The 23,622-nt window shown below is 37.6% G+C and overlaps 1 protein-coding gene across 1 annotated transcript in view; it reads left to right on the top strand.

Annotated features, from left to right (window-relative positions):
• Positions 1–19,549, top strand: part of LOC124270950 (adenosine 3'-phospho 5'-phosphosulfate transporter 1-like) — a 29,066-nt gene extending 9,517 nt beyond the window's left edge. Inside the window, 4 exon segments of the mRNA XM_046706017.1 lie at positions 12,006–12,092; positions 17,038–17,239; positions 17,241–17,268; positions 18,091–19,549. Coding sequence (XP_046561973.1) covers positions 12,006–12,092; positions 17,038–17,239; positions 17,241–17,268; positions 18,091–19,208 — 1,435 coding nt within the window. The 3' untranslated portion in view covers positions 19,209–19,549.
• Positions 19,550–23,622: the final 4,073 nt, after the last annotated feature.

Raw genomic sequence — 23,622 nt, 5'->3', positions numbered from 1 at the left:
CAGTCTTTCAACATTTTGTCCATGTCCGATGTATTAGTCTGAGCGCTATCCTGCATGAAATAAATATCTTGCCAAGTTGACACATATTCATAAATACCTTAAAATTACATCCCAAATTTTGTGCTGTTTAATTTTTGAACATGTTTAAAATAGAATGACCTAAGGCTATTTTGTTCAGTCATGACAACAGTTTTCTTGTATATTTTAATATTTAATCATTCTAATCCAGCCATTCTACTAGGATTCTAGATAAGTTATCTAGTCCAGGCAATATGTCACAGCAATACTCAATATTTGTTCTTTATGTGTAGTGCTGTGTATTTTTTAGACAAAGTCAGTCTTGTTCTGTAATGTTCGACCACCCACCACCCCCACCCCTGAACCCCCTTTCAAAATTCCTGGATCCGCCCATGAAGTGTGATACATTGATACTTTGATGTACAGTGTTATACATAATTTACAGTAACCACAGTACTGAAAAACTGTTGTTATTATCCCCCGCCGCACGTTTAGCGCGAAGTGGGGGATATAGTATTAGGGTCCGTCCGTCCGTACGAATTGGAATATCTTAAGAACCATTGACTGGATTCTTTTCATATTTGGTACCTAGGTTCATCACAGTAAAAGGAAGGTGCCAGTCAGGTTTGGTGACCTTGACCTTCATTTCAAGGTCACAAGGGGACTTTAACGTTTTACCTGCACGTTAAGCTATCTCAAGAACCGTTCACTGGATTTTCTTCATATTTAACACCAAGCCTTATCTAGGGAAGGCCAGGCCCATTCAATTTTGGTGACCTTCACATAATTTTCAAGGTCATGGCGACACTTTGAAGATTTCAGCATGTAAACCTGCATGTTAAGCTACCTCAAGAGCCATTCACTGGAGTTTCTTCATATTTGACACCAAGCTTCATCCAGGGAAGGCGCAGGGCCCAGTCGATTTTGGTGACCTTCACTTAATTTTCAAGGTCACAGAGACACTTTGAAGATTTCAGCGTGTTAAATCGCATGTTAAGATAGTCATCAAGATATTGCAAAAAATATTAACTGGATTTTCTTCATATTTGTCACCAAGCTTCATCTAGGAAAGGCCCAGGGCCCAGTCAATTTTGGTGACCTTCACATAATTTTTAGGGTCACGACGAACACTTTGAAGATTTCAGCATGTTAACCTGAATTGTCAGCAAGATATTTTAAGAACGGTTCACTGGATTTTCTTCATGGACTTTCAAGACCTCCCTTGGATGTTTTTCAATAAGCAATTTCTTTAGTACTAGTTTTGCATATTTCATACACTATGACATTCATGTCAAGGTCAAAGTCAGTCTTGAAAATATGTGTGCGTTTGAACAACTAAAGAGCAAGATATCAAGAGAGGTTGACTGGTCATGTTTTTGTTGACATTTAACTTCATCTTAAACATTCATTACTTTATAAGTTTGATTTGATAATTTGCGGTGGGGGATTATGTCACCTTAGTGACAATGCTTGTTATATATTCATGCACATACATGTTGTAGGCCACACCCTTGTGCCATTCTGCACTAATATTTAACATAGCACACTGTACAGGTATGGGCGGGTTGTGTTGGTGCATCCATGAATGTAAATCTGAAACGCATCACGAGTTTGTTTTCGCTTGGCAACTCAAGCAAAACTCAATTTTTTTTATTTTGATTTCTCTTGTTGATCCGACCAGAATTGAAAGTTCTGAAAAGGAAGTGAACTCTTACAAGTAATGTGTGGCTAAAAAGTCACAGCAATTTGACGCACAATAACTTCTAAATGACCCCATAACTGAGGGCTGGGGGGCCATGGGCTCTCTTTTTAGAAATGCTGGAATGGGGTGAGTGAGTTTAGTTTTACGCCACACTCAGCAATATTCCAGCTATATGGCAGCGGTCTGTAAATAATCGAGTCTGGACCAGACAATCCAGTGATCAACAGCATGAGCATTGATCTGCACAATTGGGAACCGATGACATGTGTCAACCAAGCCAGCAAGCCTGACCACCTGATCCCATTAGTCGCCTCTTACAACAAGCATGGGTTACTTAAGGCTCATTCTAACCCGGACCTTCATGGGTCTGGAATGGACACTGCATACGTTGATATATGTCAAGTGTTAAATACTGATATATGGCAAGTGTTATATACTGATATATGGCAAGTGTTAAATACTGATATATGGCAAGTGTTAAATACTGATATATGGCAAGTGTTAAATACTGATATATGGCAAGTGTATATGGCAAGTGTTAAATACTGATATATGGCAAGTGTTAAATACTGATATATGGCAAGTGTATATGGCAAGTGTTAAATATACTGATATATGGCAAGTGTTAAATACTGATATATGGCAAGTGTTAAATACTGATATATGGCAAGTGTATATGGCAAGTGTTATATACTGATATATGGCAAGTGTTAAATACTGATATATGGCAAGTGTTAAATACTGATATATGGCAAGTGTTATATACTGATATATGGCAAGTGTTAAATACTGATATATGGCAAGTGTTAAATACTGATATATGGCAGGTGTTAAATACTGATATATGGCAAGTGTTATATACTGATATATGGCAAGTGTTAAATACTGATATATGGCAAGTGTTATATACTGATATATGGCAAGTGTTAAATACTGATATATGGCAAGTGTTAAATACTGATATATGGCAAGTGTTAAATACTGATATATGGCAAGTGTTATATGGCTGATATATGGCAAGTGTTAAATACTGATATATGGCAAGTGTTATATACTGATATATGGCAAGTGTTAAATACTGATATATGGCAAGTGTATATGGCAAGTGTTAAATACTGATATATGGCAAGTGTTAAATACTGATATATGGCAAGTGTATATGGCAAGTGTTAAATACTGATATATGGCAAGTGTTAAATACTGATATATGGCAAGTGTTAAATACTGATATATGGCAAGTGTATATGGCAAGTGTTATATACTGATATATGGCAAGTGTTAAATACTGATATATGGCAAGTGTTAAATACTGATATATGGCAAGTGTTAAATACTGATATATGGCAAGTGTTATATACTGATATATGTCAAGTGTTAAATACTGATATATGGCAAGTGTTATATACTGATATATGGCAAGTGTTAAATACTGATATATGGCAAGTGTTAAATACTGATATATGGCAAGTGTTAAATACTGATATATGGCAAGTGTTATATACTGATATATGGCAAGTGTTATATACTGATATATATGGCAAGTGTTAAATACTGATATATGGCAAGTGTTATATACTGATATATGGCAAGTGTTATATACTGATATATGGCAAGTGTTAAATACTGATATATGGCAAGTGTTAAATACTGATATATGTCAAGTGTTATATACTGATATATGGCAAGTGTTAAATACTGATATATGGCAAGTGTTATATACTGATATATGGCAAGTGTTATACTGATATATGTTATATGTTAAATACTGATATATGGCAAGTGTTAAATACTGATATATGGCAAGTGTTAAATACTGATATATGGCAAGTGTTAAATACTGATATATGGCAAGTGTTAAATACTGATATATGGCAAGTGTTATATACTGATATATGGCAAGTGTTAAATACTGATATATGGCAAGTGTTAAATACTGATATATGGCAAGTGTTAAATACTGATATATGGCAAGTGTTATATACTGATATATGGCAAGTGTATATGGCAAGTGTTAAATACTGATATATGGCAAGTGTTAAATACTGATATATGGCAAGTGTTATATGGCAAGTGTTATATACTGATATATGGCAAGTGTTATATACTGATATATGGCAAGTGTTATATACTGATATATGGCTACTGATATATGGCAAGTGTTATATACTGATATATGGCAAGTGTTAAATACTGATATATGGCAAGTGTTAAATACTGATATATGGCAAGTGTTAAATACTGATATATGGCAAGTGTTATATACTGATATATGTGGCAAGTGTTAAATACTGATATATGGCAAGTGTTAAATACTGATATATATGGCAAGTGTTATATACTGATATATGGCAAGTGTTATATACTGATATATGTCAAGTGTTAAATACTGATATATGGCAAGTGTTATATACTGATATATGGCAAGTGTTATATACTGATATATATGGCAAGTGTTAAATACTGATATATATGGCAAGTGTTATATACTGATATATGGCAAGTGTTATATACTGATATAAGGCAAGTGTTAAATACTGATATATGGCAAGTGTTAAATACTGATATATATGCCAAGTGTATATGGCAAGTGTTATATACTGATATATGTCAAGTGAGATAGTGTGTGTGTTATGCGTGGTGCAAATTACCTGCAGTATATGCTATACATTTACATATTTACATTCACTAAGTGCTATACATGGATAACTTGTTAATGGTATAATCATGATAATGTCATGTACTGGATCTGGTTGGCCTGTCCATATTCCAAAAACACAACAGAGCTTGCTGATAAATACTTGATAAGGATACCGAAATAAATTGAGCATATTGAGTCGGACATGATTAGTCTGAAGATAGAAAGATTATTTAATATAATTTACCTGTTATGAGATTGTGGTCCACATGTATCGTGTTTCGTGATATTAGCTTGTTATAGGAATATACCCATGTAATGATACAGTATAAGATATTTAATCACATAGATAGACACATTGTCAATAAAGCAGCCTGCTGTTATTAGCATCATTTAAGTCGGGCAATAGGTTCTCACAAATGGACTGTGGAATTGAGAGATGTTAACTTTGAAGAAGACAATTTTGAAATGTTCATCGCTATGACTGTTACAAGTCTGTACTAGATAGAGGATTGGAGCTGAAGTTCTTGAAGCTCAGAGGTCACTCTGTGCAATTTGTTATTTTCAGGAATAGTACAACTTGTGAAAAATCATGTAACCTTTCTTCAACTGAGTAATTAACATTTAAACTGTTAAGTATTACCTTAAGGACTTGTACAAGTCTATTGTCATGGTTACATGCCATATTAATGTTGATATTAATATTAATGACAAAAACAACTGACAGCTGGTGTGAATAAACATACAAATAAATTGTATGCTTCAGTACACTGTGTCATTAGCCATATCATCTTGTCTGATAGGAATCATCTGACTCAGATCACTATTAGTGAGTGAGTGAGTGAGTTAGTGAGTGAGTGGTTTTATGCTGCTTTTAGCAATATTCTAACAATACGACGATGGGAGACACCAGAAATATTCTTTAGGGCGGTGGGGTAGTCTAGTGGTTAAAGCGTTGGCTCGTCACGCCGAAGACCCGGGTCGAATCCCCACATGGGTACAATGAGTGAAGCCCATTTCTGGCGTCCCCCGCTGTGATATTGCTGGAATATTGCTAAAAGTGGCGTAAAAACCAAACTCAGTCAGTCAGAAATATTCTTCACACATCGTACCCATGGGGAGAATCGAACCCGGGTCTTCAGCATTGGACGTTTTAACCATTAGGCCATCCTACCACCCTACATCAGTATCACCTTTTCTTATTCCATTGTTCAACATTTAGCATGAAAGTTATGGAAGCCTTGTCACAACCTCGGTCTTACAACCTAGAGGACCTTCAGGGTCCTCTTGATTATACCACTATAGCAGCAGAACTCAGGACACACTAGTCAGCATTTTCTGAAAACATATGATCATAGACTTATGAAGTAAATTCTCACAGAATTCATGAGTTGCTCAGTTGGAACTTTATGTTAATACAAGCTCCCTCAGGGCTCCAGATAATTTGTCAACATCAGGAGTACGTACTGCTTATTGTTTCAATATAGGAATACTGAAAAAACAAGTACATTTAGAGTACTGAATGGAATTTAATGGAGTATCCATAATCTTGTGTTTTGTTTCATATATGCACCACAACATTGCTAGGCTTGTGTAAACAGGTCAATAAACAATAAAACAATACTTTTTCAGATAAATGCATCTGTAAATGATGTTAAAACCGTACACGATTGCTGTGGAGCGTATCTGCTATGTTTCTTAAATTATTTCCTATCGTATCGTGCATATTTTGTATCTGTACATACGCCGATGCGGCATTTATCTAGAGCCCTGTCCCTGCTTCAAATGAACTGGCTTTTATTCATTGTTCATTTGCTTCAAAAACGTCTCTCTTCATGCAGAGATCCAATAAAACTTAATCCTTTCAATAATTTAATCTTTCTGAATGCAGACAGTGGACAGGGGTGGACATCATTTCAGTGTTATGGGTTAACAGGTTGCCGTGAAATTATTGATCAGTCATATAGCAAGTATAAAATTTTATACAATGTGTTAGGCAAATCTCCTTCTGGTGCTTCGTAATCAATAAATAACTGATGTGCATAGAGATAGAGATGATCTGGGCCTATGTAGATGGCTGGAGTGTGGAGACAGCTGGTGCATCTACTGGCAGATGTCCACGTCTGACACATCACCACTTCACGCCAACTTGGAAACTAATGCAACTCTCACTGTAAGTATGGAAAATGTATCACAACATTCACAAGTTGATGTTTCCATCACATCCAATCATTTCGAAATTAATTATTTCAAGTTCACAAAATGACCTCTCTGTAGTTGCCACTACCTGAAAGTAAGTATTGTCACTGATGTCTTGAATATGTCTGATGGTGTAGCCTATTGGTCAAGACACTGGCTCACCACACAGAATGGCTTGATGTGATTCTCAATATGCCTGGAATAGGTAAACTGTGTGAAGCACTTAATGCTGTCCATTGTCATACTGTTCCAGGAATAATGCCAAAAGCTATGTACTCATTCACTTGACACACAGTCTCAACTGATTGAAGACTTAGGTAAAAATAGAAATGTTAAGAGTATTTTTCTGAAAGTGGTCTCAATTCTCTGTTGTCTTAATTGTTAGCATGGTTAAAGGATCTGTTTATCAGTACATTGTTAGTCAACTTTGAAAGGTATCTTTTTTTCATCATGTTAATGTCAAATATCTATCTGTCTCTTTATGAACCCTGGATGTGATACATGGAAAATACCAAAAATCGGAATAATTTAAATGTGGTGAATGATTGGGATTCAAACAGTTTTCTAAATCAGAAAATTCCTGTAGGGAATAGCTCATATTCAGCACACAACTACTTTTTAACCCTAGATCAATAATGTAACTTTATCAGCTCAAATATAATGTAAACAGTATTTATTTCACACGTTGTAAATTGACAGCACACCTGTCTTCTGCTTGTTTATGTTGCTGGTCTAAATGTAACATGACCAGACACGTGATATCCTTGTCCAAATTTAAAACTTTGGAAACAAGTAAGGGCCATTTCTTATAGAAAACTTAATGCTTTTTGAGAACTTCCGTCAATTTGTACCTGATGAGGTTCGAGTTAGTGCCTCATTGATAAATACAACCTGGACACATCAATGTACCCACCGTACATGTCAGCACAGAACACATTTACGTTTCTGCAAGCCAGTTCGTGGTGTTTGTCGACATTCTGAGGCTTGGTGCCCGTTACGATGAGCCTGAAGAATAACTCCCTGCATAATACTTGTATATAAGCTGAATATTTGTGACTTTTCATCGTTTTTAGAAGTATTAAAACATAATATGAACGTTTCATGGACACGAATACCATAAAATTATTTGGGACTGCTCTAGTCTAACTCTGAATTTGACACAAGAGATCGTCCATACAAGTCATCCTGTTTACGCAACAAGCCTGAGTGAGCCAATCATACAATCGAACTTGTGTAACGTAGCTTTCTGGGACACATGTGTTGACAGTGAGAGGGCGGCCATGCTGCGATTGTGAAAAGCAGTAAAATACCTGGATTTCGGGAATGTTTGACATAAATAAACAAGTTTAGAGGTAGGAGATTTGAAAATAAGATTATATGAATATTACTTTGAAACTTCAGTTCTTAAGTGATCGAACTTCCATGACAAGAGGATAGTATTCCAGACAAAACACAACCTCCATTGCCTGTTTCACCAAAATGTGGGCACGGGGCTTCACCTGTCGTAGGTTAATATTAACGTATAGGAGGTAGTGCTAACACTGCTTTGCTTCAGGAAGGGTGAGACTGTGGAAGGTGATTAAAAAAATTCTTTAAACATGCTTAAAGAAGCATACGCTATCCTAGAATACTATTAAACTTCATTGACAGTGATTAGCATATTCAACACGATTGGAAACGTTCCTAAATAGGGATTTCATGTTTTTGAATAGTTGAAACTGTTGAGAACGTTCGGCATGCAGTATCAGAAAACAGTGCGATACATGTATGAGTGGTTATACCAAGCTCTCAGATATTGTCAGTCCTGAAATAGGGCAGTTGTTATCATTATCATATACATCTGGCTTTCATACCAAGTTATCTATGGTGTAGTATGTGTGCTTTCCTTATCTATACTTTATGAAGACAGGTAGTGTTACGGAATCAATAAATAACCATCACTGTGTCGTGCTTGACATTATACTCAAGTTCTTGCATATCCTGGTAGGAAACTAAAACATCCCAACATGAGATGTACCATTGTTCACTTGTTTTAGTGGTTATCTATGTGATTATATATGCCTGTTCATCAGTCATGACCCACAGTCATGTCCAGGGTTTGTTGTTGGGTAAGCTGACAATTGGTTAGTTCAGTTGTCGGGGGTAGGTGCCTGGTGAAACTTGGCTGTCTCTGGCCACAGGAATGAGCAGTTCCTGATAGATTTCATGGTACACCTACCGAAGACCGGATACCTACCAGCCATATTGTTTAGTGTCATGTCACCCTAACCCTAACCCTAAACCTAAACCTAAACCTAAACCTTACCCTTACCCTTACCTTAACCCTAACCCTAACCCTAAACCTTACCCTAACTTAAACCCTAAACTTAAACCTTACCCTAACCTAGGTAAATTCGCATGCTTTCAAAGATGGCGGAAGGTATCCGGTATTCTGTAGTCCTACCTGTTTCATCACCATGACCACCTGTTGCCCAGTGTAGAGCAAGTAGAAGCATACTGCTGTCTATGAACAAGAGCATGAACACTGTTGCTCTTACTCTGCCAGGTTCATCCGGGAATCACCCCACAAGATACCATTCACACTGAAAACCCTAGATTCACATCAGTTCCTGTTGTCGGTTATGGTATTGTGAGTTCAACCAGGTTATGAAGCACTCTATCTTAGCCAGCCTGTTTCCGACTTCTGACATAACTTGCAACTGTTGCTACTGAAACCATCTCCGGGAACAATAACCATCAACACAGAACACGTTTTCACGGGTTGGCCTTGCCAACAAGGGGCTTGGGTCACATGATCATTTTGATACAGGGCTCAATTTAAGCATGTAGAAACTTCACTGGTTGCAGCCTGAAACTGCTAAAAGCAACCTCATATTTATACCAACCTGCTCCCAGTGCATGTGAATATTTTGTTGTTCAAAGAACACAGACTTCAGCTGGAAAAGAGTATGATGAGAAAGTGGCTTGAGGCAGTGACTGATGACTACACGGACAGTCATTCAATGACTAGTTGTGTTCATGTCATGAAATTTTAATCAATTACGATCTTATCAGACCAAGAATTTCGTTAAAAGATGCTCTAAATCATCAATACCAAAACTCAAGGATTATATATAATTTAACATGGAGGAGCAGGTGCAACCTGTTTTTGTATGGGGTACCAAAGTTATCCCTCAAGGTTGCACCAGGTGCAAGTAGCTCTCATTCCCTTAAATCAAGCCCTGATTTTGAGTTTCTGTGGTGGATTGTGTAGATGCATTAAGATGTAAAAATCATTGTTCCGGTTTAGATATTTTTAAAGTACTGTGTCATTCCTTGTTAAGGTTTGAAAGTTGTTGATTGCTGGGCAGTACACACTGTGTCTATAAGGACCTTAGTTGAGCAGCATGTCTCCTGTTTGATAACTGTGTTTGGGTTGGAAATTATGTGTGTATGATGATCAGAGGTTGAATGTCATATTTTGTTTCTATAATCATGATAATGATCTGAGGTTAGTAGGACAATATGTATTTGTAATAACTAGGGGTGTCGCGATACGCGAATGTATCGATGCATCGATACATTTTTACTGACGATACGATACGCGATACATGCTTGCGTGTATCGATTCTTATTTTAAAACTTTTTCGATTCAGATTTTTATGCTATATCCATCTCCTTCAAAGTCTTGATAGTAAAATTATACGAGACCGCTCTGATAAATAGATGTAGCTAGCTTTACTTAAAAAATAGGTTGGAAACTAACAGCTTTTGTGATTGGCTAGACTATTTTGATGGACCAATCAGCGAGCGCGTACGTTGCCGGTAAGGTAATGCTATGAAAAGGTGCGAAAATTGTGTATCGCGATACGTATCATATCGTGACCTTAAAATCGTGATACGTATCGTATCGTGAGATTTGGTGTATCGTGACACCCCTAGTAATAACCTGAGATATGTTGGACATTTAGCTAGCAAATGCTTACCATAAGAGATAACTGCTCTATGGTTTTTAGCATCTTTCCCTGGCACCATGTGACATTCTGTGGGATATCAATGACAGGTTTATCCAGTGCAGACTTGCAGCCTACACATTGCGGAGTGCTAGTGTAATACAAAGGAAACAATATACAATAGACAACTTATACTTTGCCTGCACTTCATGTTACATTTCTGCTTGACAACGGTACTGGAATCTGTATCGAAACATCACACTCTCGTAATAAAGAAGTTGTTATCCATAAAGTTTGTCAATTTTGTGGTCTCACCTTAGGCAAGTGAGTTTGTTCAAAATTGTCTCTGTTCACCCGGCAGGAAAATGGGTACCCGGTGGAAAAAGTCATATGACTATAACCTTCTAGTGCCTAACAGGCAGCTTGGGTTATCCGGGGTAATAATGTGCTGTGCCTTGATTGTTAGTGCTATTTCCGAACGTGGCACATAGATTGGTCTATTTTTGTACTGGTGCCTTTTGGTAGTTTGGGTATTCTGAATAAAATATTTTTGGCATTTCCATGGCAACGAGTTTGACTTAGATTGAAATTGGTGGTTGTGCTCCTTTCTGGAGCAGAACTTTTAAAACCTTTCAATACTCTCCTCCCACTTTTCTATATACACACCAAAACATTTGACATAATCATAACTCGTAGACATATTCATGAAGAGTATTTTGCCATTGCAGGGGATATTGATGACTTTGTCTTGTTAATACTGACATAAACTGGTGGTTTTAAACAAGTGACCTTATAGAGTTATCCCCCTTGAATACACTGCTTCAGAGCATGTTTTCTGGGCTTTTTTCAAGATACATTATTTCACACACCGTCAGAGTTTGTAGCCAGTCCTCCTTAAATGTTTACAAATATTGTCAGATTTGATTTGTTCCAATTTGAAGCCAAGTTGAGCACCTGGGACTGGTTCAGAATGACAGCCTAGAAGTGCAGCTTGTCAATTAGGACAACCATCTCTGAAGTTTCACTTGTCATCAGCCGATATAAGTTACTTAGTCTCGGTTCACTGGACTAGCATGAATTTCAAAGGCTGACTGCATAAATAACCCTGTATTTATGTCATAAATGCTCTTTGGGAGCTTAATGAATGACATGACATTTCAAAGCAACAGGATCTTCCTTGAAGCGCTGTATTTTTAACTGAAGCCTCAGGTTAAAATCAACTCATCACTTCGCAACATTATTACATGCAGACGTGGATTGGGACGGTTGTATTTCTTGACAGACTTAATAGACAGAATGGATATCAAACCATGGGGTACCTTCATGCGTGTTCAAGACTTCTAACTACAGAAGCTGTTGGTCCTGGTTTCTAACATGTGATGTAATGGTTTCAACAGGACATCCTCTTTGGTGTGACCATTATGAAGAGAATACTTCATTCAATAAGGAAACTGAGTCAAACCATGATACATCTGTTGTATGACATTTTGACCCGCTTTCATCATCTGCCATACTGCAGGAAAAGCCACTTGTATCGGTTGCCGGTGTTTGATCGAGATGGACGTGCGGGTGTAGCATATGACTCAGGCTCAAGGTGTTGGAGCAGGTAGGAGATGAGATTAGCATCCCGGATTTCACTGTGGCATGTGGTCAGAGGGCTTGTGATTTGGTGTCCAGGTTTGGAATATTGGTCTTTTTTATCTTTTTGTATTTTTTGTTTAATTCGATTTGTAATGTTTTTACACATGTTGACTTGACGTGCAGTTCAGGTTTCAGCATATATTTGTTATCAGTGGTTTTATGGTTATTGGTTATTCTGATAATTATGAACATATGTCACAGAAGAGGTTCTGTAAGTTTCTGATTAATTTATTTTCTCTTTTGATTCAAGTGGGCTTCGTGTTATGACATTTCTCCAAGTTTACTTTTTTTTAAATGTTCCCAGGCAGGTGTTGAAGGTATTTTCAATCTTTGCTTTCCTTTTCTTGAAGTCTTGTAATGAACCATTATCTTTTGGCATAATAGTGCTTAAGTGACAGAAAGAATGTTAGACTCTCAAAGTTTCAGTACATTAAGCTGTAGACTGAACTGGTAAAATGAATGTGCTTCTCTAATATTCCAGAAGTATGTATTTGTTTTTAATGAAATCCTTCAAAATGTTCCTGATCCACATTTACTTTGTAAGGGGATTATCATAACATTGAAGTTGCCACTGTGACTAGGAACTGAACTTGGCTCGAGGGCTAGAAAAACATCTGACATCAGCTATGAGAGGGCACAGGTCTTCTATGATTCATTGTCAAAGATCTTTTAAAGTCTTTCATTTGTGCTTGGTAAATTTGTCAGATTAATAGCTTTCTCATCATTCTTACTCAATGAAATATTTTGAAAAGAAACATCAGGTTTACATTTTGCTTCAATGGTATATTTGGTTTATATTTTTACGAATTCTTTAATATGGTAACCATGGTGATGGTTTGGGGATGTGGTAAAGTGTAAACCTTTTTCTTTGTGACCATTTCGTGATGCACTTTATATTTTATTGGTTAAATTACTTTGATTAGTATTCAATTATATTATTTCAATAATTTTTAAACTATACAGAGTTTCATGTATAGTCATGATGAGAAAATCTGTACAAACAAACTAGATCATAAATGTGATTAAATAAAAATGGTTAAATTTGGTTCCAATTGTTATACAGATTTATTTTGTTTTCTGGTCTTGACGTCTGCTTTACAAGCACAATATTGTCCCCTGAGGCAGAAATCCCTATCTCTCAAACAAGTGTTCAATGTTGGGTCATTTAATAGACAGGGCCAACTGAGGTTGTTATCTGATGTAGTCCCTGTTATCTGACATACGCCCTTACTCAGTACGCCAAGAAGAAGATGTAAAGCATTCATCTGATGACGGAGAAAGAAACATTGTGTTCTGCGTAATAAAGAAGTTGACATCCACAAAACCTTCTTCCTTCTGTCCACATGGGCACAATGCGTGAAGCCCATTTCTGGTGTCCCCTGCCGTGATGTTGCTGGAATATTGCTAAAAGCGGCATAAAACCAAACTCAGTCAGTCAGTCTTCCTTCTGTGTATCACTTCTAAATCATATCATTCAAAGACCGAATATATAAAGCAGCAATAAGATGAACATAGGGAAGATTTAAGGATTGTTTTTAGGTCTTCCTTGGTAATTCCACTCCAACAAAATTGTTACATATTTTCGCAGAAATAATTAGGGTATGCTCATGTTTAAGCATGACAATAAGATAGTGTTCTTCTCTAATAATCAAGATCATAATGCACTCTGAAAGTCAAAGGTCATGCCCTTCAAGGTCACGGTGTACAGTCACCTGGCTTCTTACACTTACAGCCAGGGCTTATGAGCGGAAGCTAGTAGGTAATATAGCTAATGCTTATGAATTAATCTACAAGTGTATGTTTATATGCTTATATAACATGATCCTGAAAAGTTTCTGTCATAGTTTAATTCAGTCACCCATGCTAACACGTTGGTACCAGTGACACATTATGTAGAAGGTTATATCTGATACTAAATCCTTTCTGAACCACTGAAGTCTGAATTGTGTGGTGCATCCATGTGGTGGAGGGTTGTGTATGGATTTGATTGGACAATGCCTGAGGTGTACACTGGATCAGTGACCAGCTGGCACCATTAACTCATGTGCATGGAGTCTGTGCTGGACAGACAGTAATTGTACTTCAGCAACACCCACCTGCAGCAGACAAGGTTGGAATACATCATGTTTGGGGATGTTTTAGCTTTGATGTTTAAATTTTGGACAGTTAATGTATTAATGAATTTTGTGCCAAGTTTTACTAATTTATTGTAAGTATCTGGTTATTTCATGGTATGCTTGTGAGAGGTACTTCTTTCATTTGTGTAGGTATAATAAGAATTAACCAAGAATGAATAATCCTGAAAAATAACATATCACAATACCTATCATAAGGTTTGAGATTGTACTAGTACTTAGGACACCTTGATCTTTGACAGAACTGGTTAGGTCGAGAGGTTGAGTTCATATTTTCATCTCTGAAGACAGACCTGCTGAGATGTTTGACATTAACATTGTCAAGACCTGTTAATGGGGTTCAGTTTTGAAATGTACAACCAAGGTTTTACAGATTAATTGTATAATCTGATTTTTAATGTGTATCCAATGTTGATGTTTGACTGGTTAAAAGTACAATTTGGTTAACATGACAGTTCCATGACATGAACTCAACTTGCAGTCTCACATGTCATGTTAAGTATATGTTATAACCCCTGTTTTCCCTTTGATCCGCCTTCAGTTGTCAATGGTCGTTTCCCGCCAGCTATCATCAAATTTCTTTTATACTGTGACTATGTTATTGTTTCATTGTAAAGTTTCCCTTGTATTTCATTGTGTTTGGTTACAGTGTACAGGTTGTTTTGAAACACTTCTCCTTAATTCCCTTACCCTCGTGTTTACATCTTCAACCTCTGGGATGTGTATTATCCTATCATGTATATACTGGCATTGAGTGAGTGAGTTAAAATTTAAAGTCACATCGGCAATATTTCAGCCATATCGTGACTAAAACTAGTTCTAAATTTATAATACATACAGATTATATAAAACCATGTCAACGAAGGACAGTAAAACCAATAGATTATCACAGATTGAGTTAAAACTAGCTAGCATATAACTTTAAAAGTAGAAAACTATTTTTGGACAATACAATGTAAAAATGGGCTAGTAATCGCCAACAACTGAAGGTAGACCACCATACTAGGGACCATGGGGACTGACAGTGCCTTTGCTACTTACATTTACACCATCCCTTCAGCCATTGGCGTTTATGCTGAGATTTAGCCATACATTAAAAACACAAAAATATTACGATTAAAAACCTGGTACACTTGAATTAACTAATGGTTTTGGGCATTTACTGGCATTGATAAACTGATCAAGTTTATCGTCATCAAGATGTTGTTCATGGTAAGCAATTTATTTTGACATACATTTCGCTTGTTCTGGGTCAGGATTGAATAGTATGGGGATCTTGTTGAAATGAAGCGGAAGGTTTTATAACACTTGTCAGAGAGGTACACAAACTACCAGTCTACCACTACCAGTTGTCGAACTCCCATATTTTTTTTATAAGCTGCGACGGCTAAGTTGGTTAGATCACTGACTTTGTGTGCTGGTGATTAGGTGCCTGCCTCTGACAGCGTGGGTTCAAATCCCAGATAGGATTCAACCCCCAAAAGTACGAGGATCTATACTTTATTAAGAATGTGTATTCCACATATAACATATGTTACAGAAGGTTTTACAGTTGTCAAAGATTGTTCTGTACACAGATTACAGTGTAGGAGCCTCTGTGTTATTCCCAATAGTATCACAAACAGTTGATACCAACATTAGAGCTAGAATTGTTTCATGCTTCAAGGAAAATTTGCTCACATGCGCAGCCCTGTCTTCATCAGCTGTTGGACATCAACAAATACAACTTCAATCCTTTTATTGACAGTTACATGTATTATAACATAACAATCCATTGTAACACCAAACATAATGATTTAAAGCGAAGCAGAGAGTTGCTTTTGTCACGATGTCATCCACCCAAACATTCCACATGGAGTTAGTTGTTTTGACATACACGATGTCATCCACCCAAACATCCCACATGGAGTTACATACCTTGGTGTTACAAACATTACGAAATGGCAGCTTCAATGACTTCAAATGGGAGTTTCACGCAGTAAAGATATAACTGGAATGCAATCCAGGCCCGGATGATGCAGAAAATGCATTAGTATAAATGTACTGTGAACTTTTGGTGCCAGTTTGAAGACTAGATGAGCTGCTGAAGATGTACAATTGAATTTTTTTTATTGTGATTTTGTTTCCCATTGTATTAACTTGAAACTCATTCCATTCCTAACATTTTAACTCCTCACTTCTAACCAACCTCAATATTCACAATAGTCTTGTTATTTATATCTTATACAACATCAACATATTTCAATGAATATATTACTGCTAAATGTTGATATAGAGAAATATGATAGGGAATGTTACCATGGTTACTGTATGCTTTCTAATGACAGTTATGTATTTGTCCAGCCAATTATGATATAGTTCTATGTATGTAAATGAAATCAGTAGTATATGCATGCTGTCCAAGCAATAATAACATTGTAATAATTGTTGAACTATATTATATATGCTGTAGGTTCTTTGTTTATATGAAATAATTTTCATACGTTCAGTTGTTTTCTTTAGAAATATCTAACATATTTAACATGTTTATTGTATGACCCAGCGTTACAGCAGTAAAACAACTGTGAAATGTTATGTAGACTTCGCTCTGGGCAAACCATACCAATGTATCAAGTTAAACATTTGATATTTAAATGGACATTATTAAACGAATTACTTCATGTTTTCATCTTTGAGCATTGTTAAGTATAGTTGTTAGGAATACACTTTGAATGTTGATATGACACAGACAGCATTATTCCTATGAATGCTAAGCATGGAGTTTTGTCGTTTCAGCATGGCGTACTTGGGATTAGGGTTTGTGTTTCTGGTGATTGCGCCCTACCTTGTCTACAGCCAGGCCAGTGGTGTCGCAGACGAACAGACCGCCTCCCATCAAGTCAATCAGTGGACAGACTTCTGGCTGTTCCGCCTTGGGGTCAATGTCCTGGGATATGCAACCATCTTTGTCCCAGGAGCTCTCCTTATCAACTATTTGACGGAAGAGCAAGTACAATGAAACAGCAGGTAGGCAAAGATAGAAGTTGAATACTTTTCCCCCATAGTTACCTTTAGGGCTGCGCAATATAACTGGTTTACCGGTATTTACCGGTTCAGACATTGAAACCATACGTATTGCGATACGCTGATCGAAAACCGGTATTTTGACATACATTCGGAAAACTTCGTAACACTCGGAAATCTTCGGATATTTCCGTTTTTTAAATTGTTCCTTTCCTTGTTTCATTTGTGCCAAAAATTATTTACATTTATATTTTGCCATGATTAAAAGTTTTCTTAAAGCCTAATCAAGCATTGTGATTTTGTTGTGTTTTTGCTTTACAAATCAAGCATTAACTCGACTATAAATATTTTTTGTGTTAAAAATAATTCTTGCAATATATTGCAATACATGCTTTGCATGCTTTCGCATCGCAATATATCGCAATACGAAAATTCCCTGCAATACCCACCCCTAGTTACCTTAATATACAAGTCAGCTGTCTTCAGCAAGTTGCGCTTACCAGAAATATGGCAGCTCAACTCTGAATTCACTCTGCTAGCTATGCTGCTTAGCATGACGAGTAATATCGGTAGTTGTTACAAAAGTGGACAATGTCCATAACCTTCAACTGCCTTGTCTTTCTTCTACATAATACTGACTAGCAGACAACTGAAATAATAATCAAAATATAATGTCAACATTTTGGGCGGATCATTTGTTGCTGTAGAAACAAACAAAAATCATTTTCTCTTGGTCACATTAGAAAATATTTTTGAGAGGATGACCGAAAAATATTTCAACAGTGTCCTAGTATTGTTTCTAATCCTACCCATTGTATCCTGCAGGGCCTGGCTGCTTGTCCAACTTCGCTGTATTATGTGTGTTTGGGAAGGAGCATGAGAAGGCCAGTTTGGAGGAAGGCCAACCATCTCAGGACAAGTCCGACTCTGGTAGCTCATCACCAAGTTCTCAGGGTGTGAAGCTGCTGTTTTGCTTTGCTGGACTCCAGTTTTCCTACCTGACATGGGGCTTGCTGCAAGAGCGCATCATGACCTTCCAGTACGGCAAGACTGAAACCGTGGAAGGAGAGTACTTCAAGAATTCAACATTTCTCGTGTTTGTCAACAGAATTTTAGCCTTCATGATTGCAATTCTGGTGATATTCTTTAAGAAGCAGCCTCCTCATACAGCCCCTCTGTACAAATACTCCTACAGCTCGTTCTCCAACATCATGAGCAGCTGGTTCCAGTATGAGGCTCTCAAGTATGTCAGCTTCCCCACACAGGTCCTAGCAAAGGCATCCAAGGTCATACCAGTGATGCTGATGGGGAAGGTTGTACAGAAGAAAACATTTGAGTACCACGAATACTTCACAGCGGGTTTGATCTCAGTGGGCGTCAGCATGTTCCTTCTCACTAGTGGAGATGCCACACGAGACAAAGGAACAGTGACAACCTTCTCAGGCATTATCCTACTGGTCGGTTATATGCTGTTTGATAGTTTCACCTCCAACTGGCAGGGGGCGCTGTTCACCCAACACAAGATGTCCTCCATACAGATGATGGCTGGTGTGAATATGTTCTCCTGTCTCCTAACAACTGTGGCTCTGATTGAACAAGGAGGGTTCCTGGAGTCCTCGAGCTTCATGATCCGCCATCCTGACTTTATATTCCACTCAGTTGTCCTCAGCATCTGCTCAGCTTGTGGACAGCTCTTCATCTTCTACACCATCGCTAGCTTTGGTGCTGTGACATTTGTGATCATCATGACAGTGCGTCAAGGCTTGGCTATCCTACTCTCTTGCATGATCTATGGCCACCCTGTCACAATTTTAGGAGCATTTGGTATTGGTACAGTTTTCGTGGCTCTATTCCTACGTATTTATGCAAACAAGAGAAAGCGGGATATGAAAAAAGCACAGGCTTCTCAATCACAACAGTCAGGAGCTGTCACAAAAGTATGATGCAGATGATGACTGTCACAGGAGGAATCCAATAATACTGAAGCCTGTGTCAGGACAATGTTGGGATGTGTGTATGCCCGAAGTTATACTGGGCAGGGTGCATGTGTCTGGGAGGTAAGAATATCATGTGGGAATCTGTATTGGAGTATAATCTTTGTTGAAACCCTGTACAATACTTTGCCTACTGGGTTAAGGATCAAAGCTTAATTTATTTCCTTTAACCTTATGGACAAGAATACTCAGGACATGAGGTGGTGGTGCTTGTAGTAGGTGAACTCAAGTTAAGCTTATCTACATGATCTGTCTCTTCTCACAACCATTTTAACTGCTGCACTAGTCATAAATATGGGGTTGGAATCTTTCAATGAAACCTGATTCAGTAGTGATTATCTTTGTGTTTGGAATTCACAAATATTTAACCATGGAACCTAAAAGGTTGGGCAAGGGCATAGTCACAAATTAGGGGATGTAGAAGAGACTTAGTGATATGATGTATTACCTGTAGTGATGTGTGGGTGAGCAGTGTCATGTGTTGGTCGGCTGTGTCCTGTGTTGATCAGCTGTGTCACATTGGTCAGCTGTGTCATGTGTTAGTCGGCTGTATCATGTGTTGATCAACCATGTTTTGTGTTTGCTAGCTGTGTCATGTTGATCAGCTGTGTCATGTGTTGGGCGGCTGTGTCATGTGTTGATCAGCGTTGTCATGTGTCGATCAGCTGTGTCATGTGTCGATCAGCTGTGTCATATGTCGATCAGCTTTGTCATGTATTGATCATCTGTGTCATGTCGATCAGCTGTGTCATATATTGGTCTGCTGTGTCATGTGTCGATCAGCTGTGTCATATATTGGTCTGCTGTGTCACGTGTCGATCAGCTGTGCCATGTGTTGGGCAGCTGTGTCATTTGTTGGTTGGCTGTGTCGTGTTGATCAGCTTTGTCATGTGTTGGTCACCTATGTCATGTGTCGATCAGCAGTGTCATGTATCGATCAGACGTGTCATGTGTTGGTCGGCCGTGTCATGTGTTGGTCGGCCGTGTCATGTGTTGGTCGGCCGTGTCATGTGTTGATCAGCTGTTTCATGTGTTGATAAGCTGTGTCATGTGTTGATCAGCTGTTTCATGTGTTGATCAGCTGTGTCATGTGTTGATCAGCTGTGTCATGTGTTGATCAGCTGTTTCATGTGTTGATCAGCTGTTTCATGTGTTGATCAGCTGTTTCATGTGTTGGTCAGCGGTGCCGTGAGTGGTCACACAGCCCTCCTCCACAATGTACCCGTCCTAATAGTGTACTCAACGTCCCAGTAGCCGGACACAACAATAAGCTACAGTATTAGTGATTTTCCTTCAGTTGAGCTTTGATCAAACATTAACTGAGCAAGGGCTAGGGTGTCATGTCTGTATTTGTCATGAGTCTGTTATTATTTACACAATATCTTGTTATTTTCAATGATCTAGACATTGTGTATCAGGTTTCGACATCATCTAGTACAGAAATACTGTGAAAACATCCACTAGTTTCATGTTTCTTGGGGTGTACAGCATGCTTGGTATGTTAACGTTCAGAAAATATATCTTTCAGTTCTGATAGTAGGGTTGAGTATTTGGCAGTTTGAACTTGATCTTTATCATTCGATGTTAAAAAAGTTTAGAAACATGAATTTGTGTGAACAAAATGGTAAACTCATAAAGTGCATTCACAGTTTTCAATCCATTTAAATGTTAATTATCACTTTAAGTTTGTATTGCGGGGTGAAAAACTCAAACATTTCACAACAGTATTTTTGCATTTTATGGAGATTTAAAAAGATACAGTCATCACGATATGGCTGAAATATTGCCGATGTGACGTTAAATTTTAATTCACTCACTCACTAAAAAGATACAGTGTGTGTGTGCAAACATTAAAATTGGAATCATGTCCACAGTAACTTCATCATTTTCATGTACTGTTTCCCTCATGACTTACACAAATAACTAAAGAAAACACTACAAAATCAGTGACACTGTTTAGTGCAATAGTGCAACACAAGCCCTTCCCATTCTAATATCATGTTGATCAGAAAACAGGTTTGTGAATGGACATGTCTGATTTCTGTTTTTGGTTCATGGAAACAACTCCAAAAAATTGCGTAGTTATCCAATCTAAATGTTTACACTTGCTAAATGGGCTATATTGCAGAATGGAAGGGTTACCATCACCTTATAATTGTGATGACCTTATGATTTAGCAAGAGTAGAGTTCATATTGCACTCTCAGATGGCATCTTCCTGAGGCAAGGGAGGTAAGCGCCTCTAATGCTGAATACTTACTTTGTAAAGTCAGTAATCTGCCTTGCATTGGAAAGATGAGTTATAGTATGTACGGTACTATTAAGTTGTTCTCCCCTGCATATTCTGTTGAGACCGGTACGCTATGTTCATGTTCCATGTATCATATACATCTTATATTTTATTGAGATATACATATATGTATATATATTTTTTGCACAGTATGGCAATGTGTTTTGGTTGCAACTGTAAGTTGTTTGTATCATGTAATGAACAATAGCAGCGAGCCATGCAAGCAACCAATACTACTAGAACAAACTTGGTAGATGGAAGAGTGAGCCCTTGATGCCAGACTGTGCTACTCAATCTTAGTTAGGGATATTCAAGTGTGGGATCTGAATGTGTGTGATTGGTTGCTTGGAAGTAGTGGCATACAAATAGTATCCAACTGGAACTTCAATTAAAGTTAAAAGTATTCAATCCCGATGAGTCGAATTGCTGGGTATGTATATGAGGGTAGAACAAAAGATGATCCAGTCCTAATTCCTCCACCTAAGCATTTGTTTACCTAATGATTTCCCTATCACTAATAGGGGCACCTTATCAGTTCCAGTCTGATAAGCACAGACAGTGATTTCCGTAAAATCACTAATCTGCCTTTTGAACTCACCCGTCAATGGCGGAAAGGTGTGAGCTGCGCTGGTTTGTTAATTGGATCAGTTTGCTACACCAATCAACTTCTCATTGACTGACTTCGGCTTATGTATACAAGATTGCTGTTGTTTGAATCTCATGGGACCAAATTTCCTTCTCGAGTCATCGTGTGTATTCATGAGACGAATTCGTGTAACCGGTATTCAAATGATGACAACTATAACAGGGAATGGTCGGGACCGACAGGTACTTCGAGTTATGCATAATATTCGAGACGCCGGCATTCGACTCATCGGGATTTGACTGTATTCAATCCAAGAAGACCAGTTGTCACCTATCTAGTAGCGGGACAGTAGTTCTGTGTGATGTATATTGAGCTGCAGTATTTATCATTATTTACACGTTGGATGCAAAAGTTGTTTTCTGTTGAGGAGTTAGTAGTTCCATGTTGTTTGTTGAGCCATTTGGATTACAGCATTTACAGTTATCGTTTTAATTGTCCTCGCCTTGGTCTAGTTACTAATTACTAGGCAGCCTGAGGGTTGACTTTATCGTGTTGATCATTGCTGATGTGTGACCTTATTCAAAGAAAGAAATGAGAGCCTGATGAGATTTTAAATCTGTTTTACAGATTTGGGAAAATTCACAAACATTGAAAAATAATTTTTCAGGTGATTCTGGTTACAAATTTCAGTGAAGGAAACAAATGTCATAAGTGACTCTGGTCGTTCAATTTCTTTCACTGCTTTGTTTCATTCTGGGACCAGTCATGCATTTAAAGTGACCCCATCAATTGTTTTTGCATTATCATTTTCTGACCAATATTTGTTTATTTTGTGCTGTAAGTCATGCTATGAAAAGATACTTCAGCATTCTGATCAATACTGATAGAGTGACAAGTCAACAGTATTTCTATGCCATGTACGAATATATGAAGGCACATGGGCCATCACCTTGCCATTTATTCCGGTGAAATGAAACCTTCTTATCTAAGTCTTTGGCAGGCACATTGGGAATTTTGTCAAATTGTACAAAATTGGGATTTGTTAAGATGTTTTTCTTCTACTTAATGCAATGTTACAAAATTCCAAAATTAAGTGCAATAATGTAACTTTTAGCTTTAATGTCTTTCTGTTTATTGGTCCCGGGAAAGACATTTCTCCTAGACCAAGCCATCATTTTAGTATACTATATATTAACATGAATTACAGTTTTGTTTCTCATTTGGGACAATTTATGGACACTTGCTGCTTATTTGGGGCCGAATATAGGCAGTATATAGGAAATATAAAAAGCTGTGGCTCTGAAAGGGTGATGATATTAATTTTGGGGCTTCCAGGTGCAGTTAACACATTGTGGAGATAGATGTTTGAATAATCTACCGGTATGTATTGTATGCTACTTGATACTTCAACACTTCCTTACCTCTAGTACTGGCAGAATATGGTCATAGAAATATAATGTACAATAGTGGGATTCCTCAGCCAAAGGG

The sequence above is a fragment of the Haliotis rubra genome, unplaced genomic scaffold, assembly GCF_003918875.1.
Source record: "Haliotis rubra isolate DU_JTF1 unplaced genomic scaffold, ASM391887v1 Scf156, whole genome shotgun sequence".
NCBI classification, from domain to species: Eukaryota; Metazoa; Mollusca; class Gastropoda; order Lepetellida; family Haliotidae; genus Haliotis; species Haliotis rubra.
Note: the sequence above shows the minus strand (reverse complement) of the source record. Positions and strands in the feature narration are given on the sequence as shown.